The sequence below is a fragment of the Pleurodeles waltl genome, chromosome 4_1 (genome assembly GCF_031143425.1).
Source record: "Pleurodeles waltl isolate 20211129_DDA chromosome 4_1, aPleWal1.hap1.20221129, whole genome shotgun sequence".
Taxonomy (NCBI): Eukaryota; Metazoa; Chordata; class Amphibia; order Caudata; family Salamandridae; genus Pleurodeles; species Pleurodeles waltl.
In genome coordinates, this window is record NC_090442.1 from 47521855 (window position 1) to 47534607 (window position 12753).

The window sequence follows — 12753 nt, forward strand, 5'->3', positions numbered from 1 at the left end:
AGAGGCTGGGGGAGGCTACTCCTCCCCTGCCTTCACACCATTTTCCAAAGGGAGAGGGTGCCACACCCTCTCTCAGAGGAAGTTCTTTGTTCTGCCATCCTGGGCCAGGCCTGGCTGGACCCCAGGAGGGCAGCTGCCTGTCTGAGGGGTTGGCAGCAGCAGCAGCTGCAGAGAAACCCCAGGAAGGGCAGTCTGGCAGTACCAGGGTCTGTGCTACAGACCACTGGGATCATGGAATTGTACCAACAATGCCAGGATGGCATAGAGGGGGCAATTCCATGATCATAGACATGTTACATGGCCATATTCGGAGTTACCATGGTGAAGCTACATATAGGTAGTGACCTATATGTAGTGCACGCGTGTAATGGTGTCCCCGCACTCACAAAGTTCAGTGAATTGGCTCTGAACAATGTGGGGGCACCTTGGCTAGTGCCAGGGTGCCCTCACACTAAGTAACTTTGCACCTAACCTTTACCAGGTAAAGGTTAGACATATAGGTGACTTATAAGTTACTTAAGTGCAGTGTAAAATGGCTGTGAAATAACGTGGACGTTATTTCACTCAGGCTGCAGTGGCAGGCCCGTGTAAGAATTGTCAGAGCTCCCTATGGGTGGCAAAAGAAATGCTGCAGCCCATAGGGATCTCCTGGAACCCCAATACCCTGGGTACCTCAGTACCATATACTAGGGAATTATAAGGGTGTTCCAGTAAGCCAATGTAAATTGGTAAAATTGGTCACTAGCCTGTTAGTGACAATTTGAAAGTAATGAGAGAGCATAACCACTGAGGTTCTGGTTAGCAGAGCCTCAGTGAGACAGTTAGGCACCACACAGGGAACATATACATGCACACCTATGAGCACTGGGGCCCTGTGTGACAGGGTCCCAGTGACACATACATATAGGCCACAAACCTATGAGCACTGGGGTCCTGACCAGCAGGATCCCAGTGACACATAACAACCATACTGAAAACATAGTGTTTTCACTATGAGCACTGAGGCCTGGCTATCAGGATCCCAGTGAGACAGTGAAAACAGTGACAAACACCCTGACATACACTCACAAACAGGCCAAAAGTGGGGGTAACAAGGCTAGAAAGAGGCTACCTTCTCACAGCTACATGCCCCTGGTAAGCAGGTTTGACAACTGACTTCCTTCTCCCTGCCGTAGAGTGCCAGCCTGTTTGCCTAAACAATGAAGCAGCCCCTCTCCCAAAAGTTCCCATTTTCCCTTCAAATACAGCTTCTTCTTGAATCTTGCCTTTGGGCCAACACTTGTGACCCTTCCTACAGGAGGGAAGTAACACCTCTCTCCAGTGCAGGACACTACTGTCTTCTATCCTGGAAGTCATTTGCATGTCTCCCCAAAAGAGCAGAAAGGTCTCTTAGGTACAGGCTCCTCATACAACTGTTGAGGGCACAGGAGATTGAAGACAACAAAAAAGAACTATGTGAAAGTTGAACACTACAACAGGTTACATTCATTTTGACTTGAGAGTCGTCAGGCTTAGGGCAACAAGTTGTTTGATACCTTGGAATATCAACTTTGGTCACACCATTCAGGAGTTAGCACAGCTGAAGTGTCAGCATGTAACCCTGTACTTACTAATGGGGGGACCAAGTTCTTCCACAGTAAAAACGAAAGTTTCAAATTCTTTCTGTCAGAACATGAAAAGACATTTTCTGCCCAATATGTTGCACTCTACCCTAGGGCTCAGGAGGCCTACCATAGGGTTTTATTTACACATATTGTAGAGGGATGTTTGGCTTTGCTTTAAATGGGAAAGCTGGGTTAGCAGTTTAACTGCTCTTCCAGTCTGCAATGGCTGACTGGGAGGCTCATTTTACCTATGACTTTTAGCCTATGCCACATTTTGGGGCCAATGCACGGGCAACGATGTCTGATTTGCAGGCCTCAGTGGACTATCAGAGTCGAAGAACAGCAGCAGTCAGAAAACTTGGGGGTGACCATACAAAAACAGGCATTTCCTTACACATGCACAAGGATATTTGCGCTACGACCTGGGTTAGTACACAGAACAAGAACTTTACAATCGGACAGTAGGCCTCCCATCCCGCGACACAGCTACTGAGTTACAAAACATGGTAGGCTGACACAACATTTCTACTTACTAAATCCATGAGAGACAGTAGTCCATTGTCCAACAAACGAGGACATGCTTGAGTTGCTTCTCCAGTCCACAGAGCTATCACCGCATGCACAGTTTGGAGACACAACTGAACACTTTGCTGGGGACATTCCCATTCCAACACAAATGCTAACTCTATGAAGCACTCTACAGCTTTAGTTCTACTCACAGAGAGGGACTCTAATACCAATCAGTGTGCCTGTGATGTGTGGGCTCCCGTGCAGGCGTTCAGCTAGTGGCTTCGTGTATAGGGTAAATAATAGTGGAGAAAGTGGACAACCCTGCCATGTACCCCTCGCCGCCTGAAATGGTTGGGGCATCATCCCATTAACCCTGACTGCTGCCTGCGAATCTGCATAGATACTCCAGATCCACTGTTGGAATCATGCCCAGATACGGCCAGTGCACTTGGTCAAGAGCTCCAGTTGGTAAAGGAGTTCAGCATTCTTACTCCTCAGTTCTAGCAATTCATGTCAGTGGCCCTCTAGCTCTTCCTTGTATGAGTCACCCGCTAGCTCCAGGTCATGGACCTGCTGGTCCAGGTCACCCAGATCCTTTTAGGTCTCTGATGTCCATCGCCATATCTCTCTTGAAGGTGGCAAAGTCCTCTCTCAGTCCCCCAAAGAGGCCTTCTAGAACAGCCCGGGTGACCGGAGCGTCATCCTCGCGCAGCCCTGTATTCGATGTTAAAGCGGAGGTACTCAGTGGCATTCCCGCTGTGATCTGATTTCTTATGTTAGGGTTTGGCGAACATGGCCTTAAGGGTGGCATCTTGTCAGTTGCTATGGCTGGAGAACATTGCGGAAACAATGTTAACACCCTGGAGGAGGTGAGCGCAAACCATGGCTAAGAAGCTCCTCACTAAATTGGCTAAATGGCTAATGGCACGGCAGTGGATGACATTGTAGGCAAAATATTGCAGATGTTGTAGAGAACAACTAGGTGGAGGTCAGGGGCCTGGCCCAAGTGTGTGCATATCAGCCTTCTCCGCAGCCAGAAGCAGTGATAAGAAGAGAGCAAATGTGGTGCAGACCTAAAGGGCCCGCCACAGGGCTTAGCGATGATGTCCAAGAACAGCACGAAAGCCCCCACAAGCAAACAGGTCAGTACCCAGATATCAGTGAGGAGTGCGGGAAGCACACACTCACGAGCCCCAGATTAGACGGCCTTGCACCAGGCGCAGCAGGACTAGGAATCAGCACGGAGATACTGTGTGCACTCCAACTCTCAGACACCCACACACAGAGAGCCTGTCTGGTCCCAAGGCGGTTTCGTCCTGCAGCCAAGCTTTCGCTTCTCAGTGGCAGCCAAATGGGGCAGTTGGGTAAACAGTGGAGTCCTGTAGTGGTTTTCACTTGAGTGCACCCCCCAGTGAAGTTAGAAAGGATTTAATCTATCTCGGCCATGCATGTGGGAAGTATCAGAAGAGGACCTCCCTCCCCTTCTTTTGTGGGGAGTGCCCAGGTCCTGGTTGGGGAGGGCATGGTGTAGTAAGTCTGTAGTCGTGGGGGTGGGGAGGGGGCTGCCGGTGAAAGAGTACGCCCTGGATACACAATGATGGCACTAGTTTATTGGGTCACTAGCGGTCCATACCGCCTATACCTCATGTCTGTGCTGTTGTCCCCCACAATAGCAGCCACCCAGAATTAGCAAGTTGTGCACTGATAAGGTTGGTTCTAGGCCGTGCCCACTGATACTCAGCATTTGCGGCTGCAGGAGTACCACGCTTGCCAAACCACATGGTCTACACGCCAGGCCTCTCAGGGATGTCAGCCAACCAAAGCGCTAGTCAGACAGAATTCATCCAGTTTGATGGCACCATCAGGGGGGTCTCACTCACCCCACCACAGGAGAGCCATCTGCCTGCATGGGGTGCCACAATGCTGCGGCTGTCTCAAGGGCAGCACCCCGTCAGCCTCAGGCCATGGCAGCTGTCATATTTGGCCCGTCTTCGGCGGCTCCTGTCTGTCATTCACACCACCAGAGGAGAGGGGCAGAAAACAGGCGACCAGAGTTGCTTCCTTGGCAAATGTTAACAGTCCCCCACCAGTGGATGGCAAGTGTAGGGGGCCATGGTGTGCTACATTCACCCCATTAGAACCTGCAATTGGCAGAGCTCCAAGAAAGCCCTGCTACTTGGGCACCATCTTGGATACACCCCCGCAATCTCATTTAACAACTCTTTCAATATCATTAGTAGTCAAATACCATGAATTCAAATACACTTTTTTTGCTTTATTACATATCAAAAAAACATACATCTTTTATTAACATGCTAGGCATTTTTTGTGTACATTATACCATGATAATTGGTTACAGATGTATCATATTATTTCCTATGTTGAACAATAATTTCAGATTTGGACTCCATTAGCCATATGTCCTCTACAATACTCCCAGAAAGATGTAAATGGTGATTTTGTTCGCTTTGTGCTTTGCCTGACTATCACAAAATGTGAGCCAGTATGCAGCTTCATGAACTTAAGCAGTTAGCGTTAGACCTGTTTGACTTAATCGTCAAGCTTTCAGAGACCTCTTGAGAACTGCACTTTTTAACAGCTTTTCCTCCTGGCTATAATTTTGCCATTGTGCACGGATTCTGTCCTTTCACCAGTTAGGATTTGGATGAGTGATGTTCTGTAAATAAGAAACTCATAAAAAATAGACATCCAATTAATCTAACCACAAATCATTTAGTCAGTGGTGAGCCAGCAAATCTTCCAAGGACCTAACCTGATGTTGGACATCACTGGGGAAGTGCCACAATGCTGAATACATTTACACATACATATGAAAATGGAACTGAGCACCACTCCTCCTGCATTAGGTCTTGTTAGGTAAATGTCACACACTGCAAGCAGTAAATCTGAAAGCAACAGCTTACAATTTAGTACTTTCACGCCTTGTGCATTAGGACACTGGTTCTGGATGCTATCATAGGTTATTTTTCCACGATTACTGTCTCAAAGCCAGGTATTTTGTGGATGACCAAAATAGGACACCAACTTAACTCAAAGGATGTTTTGTTTATGGGTTGCATCACAAATCCCTAAAGTTTTCTGAAAATAGCACTGTTCATAGGATTGTTTTTACAGTTAGTATGATCAGGTGTACTTGGATGTTTTTCTTTATAACTCTTCCACTGGATAAAATGTTTATTTTCTTTAGCCCACACTTTGCTAGTCTCCCCTTGTCTTTCCTGGTATTTCATGTGTAGAGAAATGAACAATACAGACAATTTTATAATTCTACAAATATCTTTTTTTCTTTTCTGCTATTGAGGATCTTCTATGATCTGCTTTTTATTATCTGGTATTTGAACGTCACAAAATTATAATTTAATAATTTTCTATAATTCCTTCACTTTAAACTAACTGCACATTTTTGCTCCAGTGTGTGTCAACAGATGGGTCAGCATTATTGTTGATGTGCTTAAAGAATTGTTAATTGACTAAAGCCCTTCCCACATTCTAGTCACTTGTATGCTTTTTAACTTTGTGTTCACTAATGCGTCATTACTGTTGAGCACTCACTAAAATTACTTCCAAGGTCACTGCACTCTACTGGTTTTTCCTCCAAGTGTGTATGCAGGTGTCTTTGTAGGGTTGATAGCGGACAGAGGCTCTTCACATATTCACTGCACTTGAATGTTTTTCTCCCCGTGTGTGTCCGCTGATGCCGTTTTAGATGTCCTGACTGACTAAACCTCTTCCCACATTCACTGCACTCAAATGTTTTTTCCCCTGTGTGTGTCAGCTGATGTCTGTAAAGGATTGATGACTGACTAAAGCTCTTCCCACATTCATCACACCTGAATGGCTTTTCCCCTGTGTGTCTTCTCCAATGATTCCTTAATGCTGACAAGTCCCTAAAACGACTTCCACACTCACTACAACGATATGCTTGTTTCCGAATGCGTGTTGTTGGAGGCTGTTTTAGACTTGATAAATCCCTAAAGCCCTTCCCACATTCACTAAGCTTTAATAGGTTTTCTACTGCATGTGTTTTCTGATGAATCCTTAATGATGAAGATTCAGTAAAACTAGTTCCACATTCACTGCAATTATATAGTTTTTCCTCTGTGTGTGTTCTATGATGTGTTTTTAGGCTTGCTAATTCACAAAAGCTCTTCCCACATTCAATGCATTTGTATGGTTTTTCTCCTGTGTGTGTCCTCTGATGTCTTAGTAGGTGTGAGGTTTCCCTAAAGCTCTTCTCACATTCACTGCACTTGTATGGTTTTTCACCTGTGTGTGTTCGCTGATGAATTCTGAGATTTGAGGCAGCAGTAAAACTACTTCCACATTCATTGCAATGATATGGTTTTTCCCCTGCAAGCCTTTGCTGATGTCTTTTGAGCTGCAATAACTGACTAAAGCCCTTCCCACATTCACTGCAAATGAATGGCTTTTCACCACTGTGTGTTCTCTGGTGTCTCTGTAAGTGTGATATCTGATTAAAACACTTTGCACATTCATTACACTTGAATGGCTTTTCCCCTGTGTGGATCCTCTGATGAATCCTTAGCATTGAGGAGTCCCTAAAACTACTTCCACATTCAATGCAATCATATGGCTTTTCCCCAGTGTGTGTTATATGATGTCTTTTTAGGTATGCAGATTCAGAAAAGCTCTTCCCACATTCGCTGCACTTGAACGGCTTTTCCCCCGTGTGCATTCTCTGATGCATCCTTAGGGTTGAGGCGTTACTAAAACTACGTCCACATTCATCACAATGATATGGTTTTTCCCCTGTGTGTGTTCGCTGATGGCTTTTTAGGCCCGATGATCGAGTGAAGCACTTTGCACATTCATTACACTTGAATGGTTTTTCCCCTGTGTGTGTTCTCCAGTGCATCCTTAGTTGGGAGGCTTCCCTAAAACTCCTGCCACATTCATTGCATTGGTAAGGTTTTTCCCCAGTATGTGTTCGCTGATGTCTTTGTAGGTCTGATAATCCATTAAAGCTCTTCACACACTCCGTGCATTTGAATGATTTTTCTCCTGTGTGCATTTGCTGCTGGCACTTTTGTAGTGATGACAAACCAAAGCTCTCACGGCATGTGTATGAATCTTCTTGCTTGGTTACAGTCTGTGGGTCAAGTATAGATATGTCTACCTCAAATGACTGTGTTTCCTGATTGGATGACATGATTGATAAAGCACTTGTGTTATTCTCACATCCCCTTTATGTGTGTCATATTTTGCATGTCTTCTTTCCGAATTAACAATAAAGTAAAATGGTCACTAAATATTTGCTGGACTCATAATATGTATAAAGCTTCTTTGTGGGGATTGTGTCTTTATTCTGGATAATGGCATTCCACGCTTGTGCGTAAAGAGTCATCCTCCTTCGGATCAGTTCAAATCGGGACAGTACTCTGTATTTTAGGTAGCAGAACTCCTCTTTTTTTACCCATCAGTTGTCTGGCTCCACTCTTTTGTATATTTTTCTTGTTGTTGTGGTTTGGCCAAAAAGAGATTACAATACATCTGGATCACTGGATGATGTTCTATTATCATTTTAGGACAAAAATCACTGCTGTAACCACATCATACTGACCACAGGACCAAAGCTGGAATTGCACGTTGGTTTACACAGGAGGCTGTTTGTCAGCATTGCTACCTTACTTTTCTAGAAATAATGTCTTTGTCTTGTGGCATGGAGGTGCACTCAGGCTCTTACATTTACTGAATTGGCCTTGACTGCTTCTTTCACGATCCATCAGTTTAAATGCAGGTTCTTCTGTCTCTGGCTGCACAGATGTTTTTCCAAAATACTGGAGCTCATTAGTTCTGCTTTTCACAGCTTTCAGTATTATCTTCATTAGTCAAAGAAATGTAATGTATTCAAGACTTGTTTTCTGTTGGATGTAAAGAGATTTAAAATGAGCAAATGCAAATGTAATGGAATGTGAAGACACAATATTTAACTGGTTGTAAAAAGTCTTTCCTTTACCATCCTTAAAACTTATCAAGGAATATTTCACAAGATACAGATGATTAAATAAATAAATGTTTTATTGAACACATCACATCTTATTCATTTAAAAAAAAAAGGTATATTGTTTTATCTCCTTTATATAAAACATTGTACAATCAAAGAAAGAGAATAATAGTTCATTACCTCATGCACATAGGGAAGGCAGTTCCCCCAGGACAGTTTCCAGTAACTGGGCAATTGTTGATTGTAATCTGTTTGCCCCCCCCGCTTCCCCCAAACACCTGCGGTCCAGACCTCCTCAACAACAGATACAAATGCATACCACATAAGTGAATTCACAAATGAAATTCAGCACAGGAGGTCTCTGATCAAATGTCCATTCTGACTACACGAGGCACTATTTGACTGGAAGTCATCCATCATGTGCATCATAATGTGCCCAGTTGCTGAGGTCCTTCTCCACTCTGCGTCTTCAGTCCTAACGCTTCTCAGTCTGATCTCCTCTGTCAGGGCACATTCCAGCACAACTGCCATCCATTTCTGCTACGCAGCATTTCGTCAGGGGAAAGGCCAGCCTCGGATATTGAGGTTGAATCACCCCCATGTTTGGGTTTAGAGACTATACTCAATAAACAACAAACTAACTGGTGGATTTGGACCCGGGATACCCGTTTGAGAGTGTTTCTAACTTCTCGTTTTTGCTATAATGAAATTGGAGCCGCCATACCTGCATGGGCAGAAGCCACCTCTTCATGTGCTGCCTTTATTAGAGCTTATCATTGGTCTTGGTTGTGGATCACACGATCACCCATCCCTGGTATGATTACGAATGCAATATCTTGAGCGGTGAGGTGGCAGGAATATTTCGCAGGATACTCCTTTGGCAAGGGCTTGCTGTCAGCTGAAGCTTTCACAGAAGCCAGTGTTTCTTCATCCAACCTAGAACAAGTAAGCACAGCAACAGAAGCTGTGGCTACTGCCGACTTGGCTGCCTCATCAGCCAAGGTGTTTTCTGCAACGTGTATTTCTACACGGTGATGGCCCATCATATGTACTTCATTGGTTTTGGTAGCGTCTCCTTTAGATCAGCTACTTTCCCCCACATTAGTCTGTGTCTGATGGTGTTCCATCGTGAATCTTTAAACCTATTCTGGCACCAGTAATGCAGAAATTTATTCAAGGACTAGACACAGTAATACGAATAGCAAACAATGAGTGTTACAAGTTGAGGATCCATATGTTCCAGTGCCAAGAGTTGTGCTGTGCAGTCCCCTAGGGTCTGCTTTTGTGTGCTCTGGGGTTAGAACTTGCCATCCCTTATGCAACCTCTCACAGCTGCACATGCGACAGAGTATTGTTGTTTAGTGCCTAATGCTAGTTGTGCTGAACAATCAGTGTAGATAATCATTTGGTTTTGATCAAAGGGCAGAACTCTTGGGTCTTTTGGTTAAAATACATAATCTAGATCAGTGGCTGGCAGAGACGCTGCCCATTAGATCCAACACAGATTTAAATCTTTTTTTGTTTGTAACGCTGGCCTTTGTGACAGCCTCTAAGGCTGGTATTGGGGTCACCACAACAATGCATTTCCCCTGGGCCAAAGGTTTCTCTTTTATGACAGCCATCTGAACAGCAATTAGAATTTTCTTACTGGGAGAAAAGCATTGTTCAGCCATGGAATATAAATGTTATTTATATGCCACTTTAACAGTATCACCTTCATTGAATGTTACATAGGTGAAACCTATGGCACCAGCAATTAGTCTGATGACCAAGTTCGTTTTGCTGTAACATGTGTGTTTTGCTTCAAGCATGTCCTGCTGTAATTCTCCGCGAATCAGTGTGTGTTCAACTATCCAATATTTACTTGAAAAGCCTGGACGTATCAGGTCATCAAGTGGTTTTATGCGTTGTGCATAATCTGGAATGAAAGTTCTAGCTTTTTGATGGTGGTTGTAATTGCACACACTTTTCTAGAAAGTGGGGTGCCAAGCTTTCTGACAACTCGTATCCAAAAAAAGGACACTGAGAAAGACAATTTTAGTTTTTTTTAATTTAATTTGTAGCCTATTTCAGCTAAACCCATCACAACGTGGTCCACCTTTCTTAGATGTGTGACTAGGTTGTCATCTACATAGGATAACACCTGAGGGTCTATGCTGTGTAGTATGGATGTTACACATGCTAAGAACAGTCCAGGACTGTTCTTATACCCTGTGGGAGACATTTCTTTGTGAGCCTAACGCACTGAAGGTGGTCAAATCCCTGCTTTCAGGCACTATATTTTGACAGGAAAATAAAACTTAGAAAATATCCAAGGTTGTTTTGTACTTTTTTTCGCACTGAATAAATAAGTGATGTGGTACTTGTATTTTGTATAGCAAATGTGCAGGTGTGACTGTTTAAGTGTGTGTAATCTAAGACTATTTTATATGAATGATCCGGCCTTGCTACGGAGAAAAAAGGATTGTTCACTGGTGGATCACAGGGTTCTATTATACCCTGGTACTCAAGCTGTGTGAGTATTTCCCTCACTGGTGCTTTAGCTTCATGTTTAATGGGGTACTGTGGTTGTGGTGTTGATCTTACCAGTACTGTTCGGATGGGGGAGTCTTTGTCCCATCCTACATGGTAGCGATACCGCACCAAGGCTTGTGCCAATGCCCAAGCTATTGTGTAAGCCTGTCTCAATTCTCCATAAACAAGGGCCGAGAAAGATGGAATAATGATGTTGCACAAGGGGAGCTGGTGCAGAAAAAGAAACGGTCTTGTTTAAAAGATCTTCCCTCACTATTTTGCAGACTGAAAAATCATCTATCACTCATTAAAAATTGTACCAGCTGACAGAGTCTTGCTAATGCGCAATTCAATGTACCCTGCGCATAGTCATCTAATCTTATTCAAGTATATACTGCACATGTTTGTGTATGTGACTACTGTAGTATATGGATTATATGTATAAGCAAAGCAGAGTGATGAAGACCGGTGTGTTCTATTTTTGGATGTCATAGGCCTGTTATTATGTACAAGTTAGGGGTGATGTTGTTTTCAGACAGTGCAAGTGTGTTAGGATGCATGAGGGAGACCTAGATAGTAAAGTGAAGATAAAGAAGACAAATATAGGAATTTGTTTGTTTTTTTCTTTCCTGTAGTGCCGCCACTTAGTAGATCGTGGGGGTAAAATGGGCTGCAGTATATTTTTCAGAGGGAGCCGGGTCCTTTTGGTGAGGCAGGCCTTTTCTCTTTCCGGATCACTGTTTTTGTGGCTGTCCATAGCCAGGTTCAGATAGTGGACACTGCTTTCTGCCTTTGCTGTCGCTGCTCCAGGCTGGAGACTACCCTGTTGTGAGGAGCTTCATCCCAAACAAAGGTTGTGTTTACAGAACTATATAGAGAGGTACTTAAAAAGGGAGCCCCCACCAAACCAGTTCTCCTGCCAGCTCCTCTTGTCTTGATCCTTTTAAAATCCCTGTTTCCATTACACCTCAGAACAACAACAAAAAAGTGTGGTTCACTCCTGCTCCCCTAACCCTTGAATGTGTACAACCCACCCAGATTAATTTCACTTTGGTGTGGAGAGCATCTAGTGCATACTGTGCCCTGGGTGGAGGGTTTGGCAGAACGTTCATGGTGTGCTGCAACATTCGCCACATGTGCCTGAACAAGACTATAAGCGTCAAACGTTATAGCCAAAAAAAAAGATTATTTAATTCAAACTGCACAAGCAGGCATTTCATCAAAGATTTGGTTAGATGTGGAATTACAAAAAAAATAATCTGCTAAACATATTTTTAGAAAGAAAACGTCATCTTTCTAATAAGCTGATGCCACCAGGTAAACTTTTGACCGTACTCACCGTAAGCCTTTCCATAGACTGAATGACTGCAGAAGAAAACAAAAGACAGCTTTCTTACTGGAGCTGCATTCAATGCACAACTTGGGATGGCACTCCTTGTGGCTGGAGCATTTGAGTGCGTGTTTTGCAGGCTTCCTGTGATGTGCATGCAATTGTGGATGGAGGGTAAACTGCTGATGAGGGGCGATTAACATAACGCAAGGGAACCCTCCTAGGAGCCGGTAGCTCTCACCCAAAAGTGCGACAAGTGCAGAAAGCACTCAGAAACAAGGAACCAAGGTGGCCCATCTACAATCACCCGAAACGACCTTCAGGAAGAGTATTAGGGGAGACAGACCCCACCCACCCCACCCCTTCAGCAGCCATGCTGGCAGATGCCCCAATTTATCCCTCCTCAGTGTGCAGCCTTTGATGATAGTCTCAGTGAATGTGCGTATCTAGTGTGTCACAGAGTGGCTATTTTGTGGTCCAAGTCTAGCAAGTACCCCACTGAGGCAGGTTCATAGCACTCTAACGCTTGTAGCTCAGCCTATTTGGTCTCCTTGTGTGTAAGTTGTTGGTTCAGGTAATGTTGATACCAACAGAGGCTCTCATCACTGCTTTCAGTGCCTCCCACCACATCATTTGTATCTGTGGATTATGCTCAAATTCTAGGACCTCTATAACTTCTGAGGGGAGGATTGTATCAGTCAGGGCCTCTGGGTTTAGTCCCCAAGAGAATGGCTGCTCTTGCCCAGTGACTGTCAGCATAGGTCACAAGCAGTGGGGAATGGTCAGACAGAAATATGTAGAGATATTGG

General features: G+C 44.2%; 1 protein-coding gene across 2 annotated transcripts in view; it reads right to left on the bottom strand.

Moving 5' to 3' along the window:
- Positions 1 to 4368: 4368 nt before the first annotated feature.
- The window catches only part of LOC138287361 (zinc finger protein 850-like), a 153206-nt gene continuing 144821 nt past the window's right edge, over positions 4369 to 12753 (bottom strand). The window contains exon 4 of one of the 2 annotated variants that reach the window (XM_069227733.1): positions 4369 to 7103. In XM_069227733.1, the coding sequence (XP_069083834.1) occupies positions 5659 to 7103 (1445 nt within the window). In that variant the 3' untranslated portion in view covers positions 4369 to 5658. Of the gene's footprint in view, positions 8018 to 12753 lie in introns of both variants that reach the window. The other variant, XM_069227732.1, reaches the window with a different exon arrangement.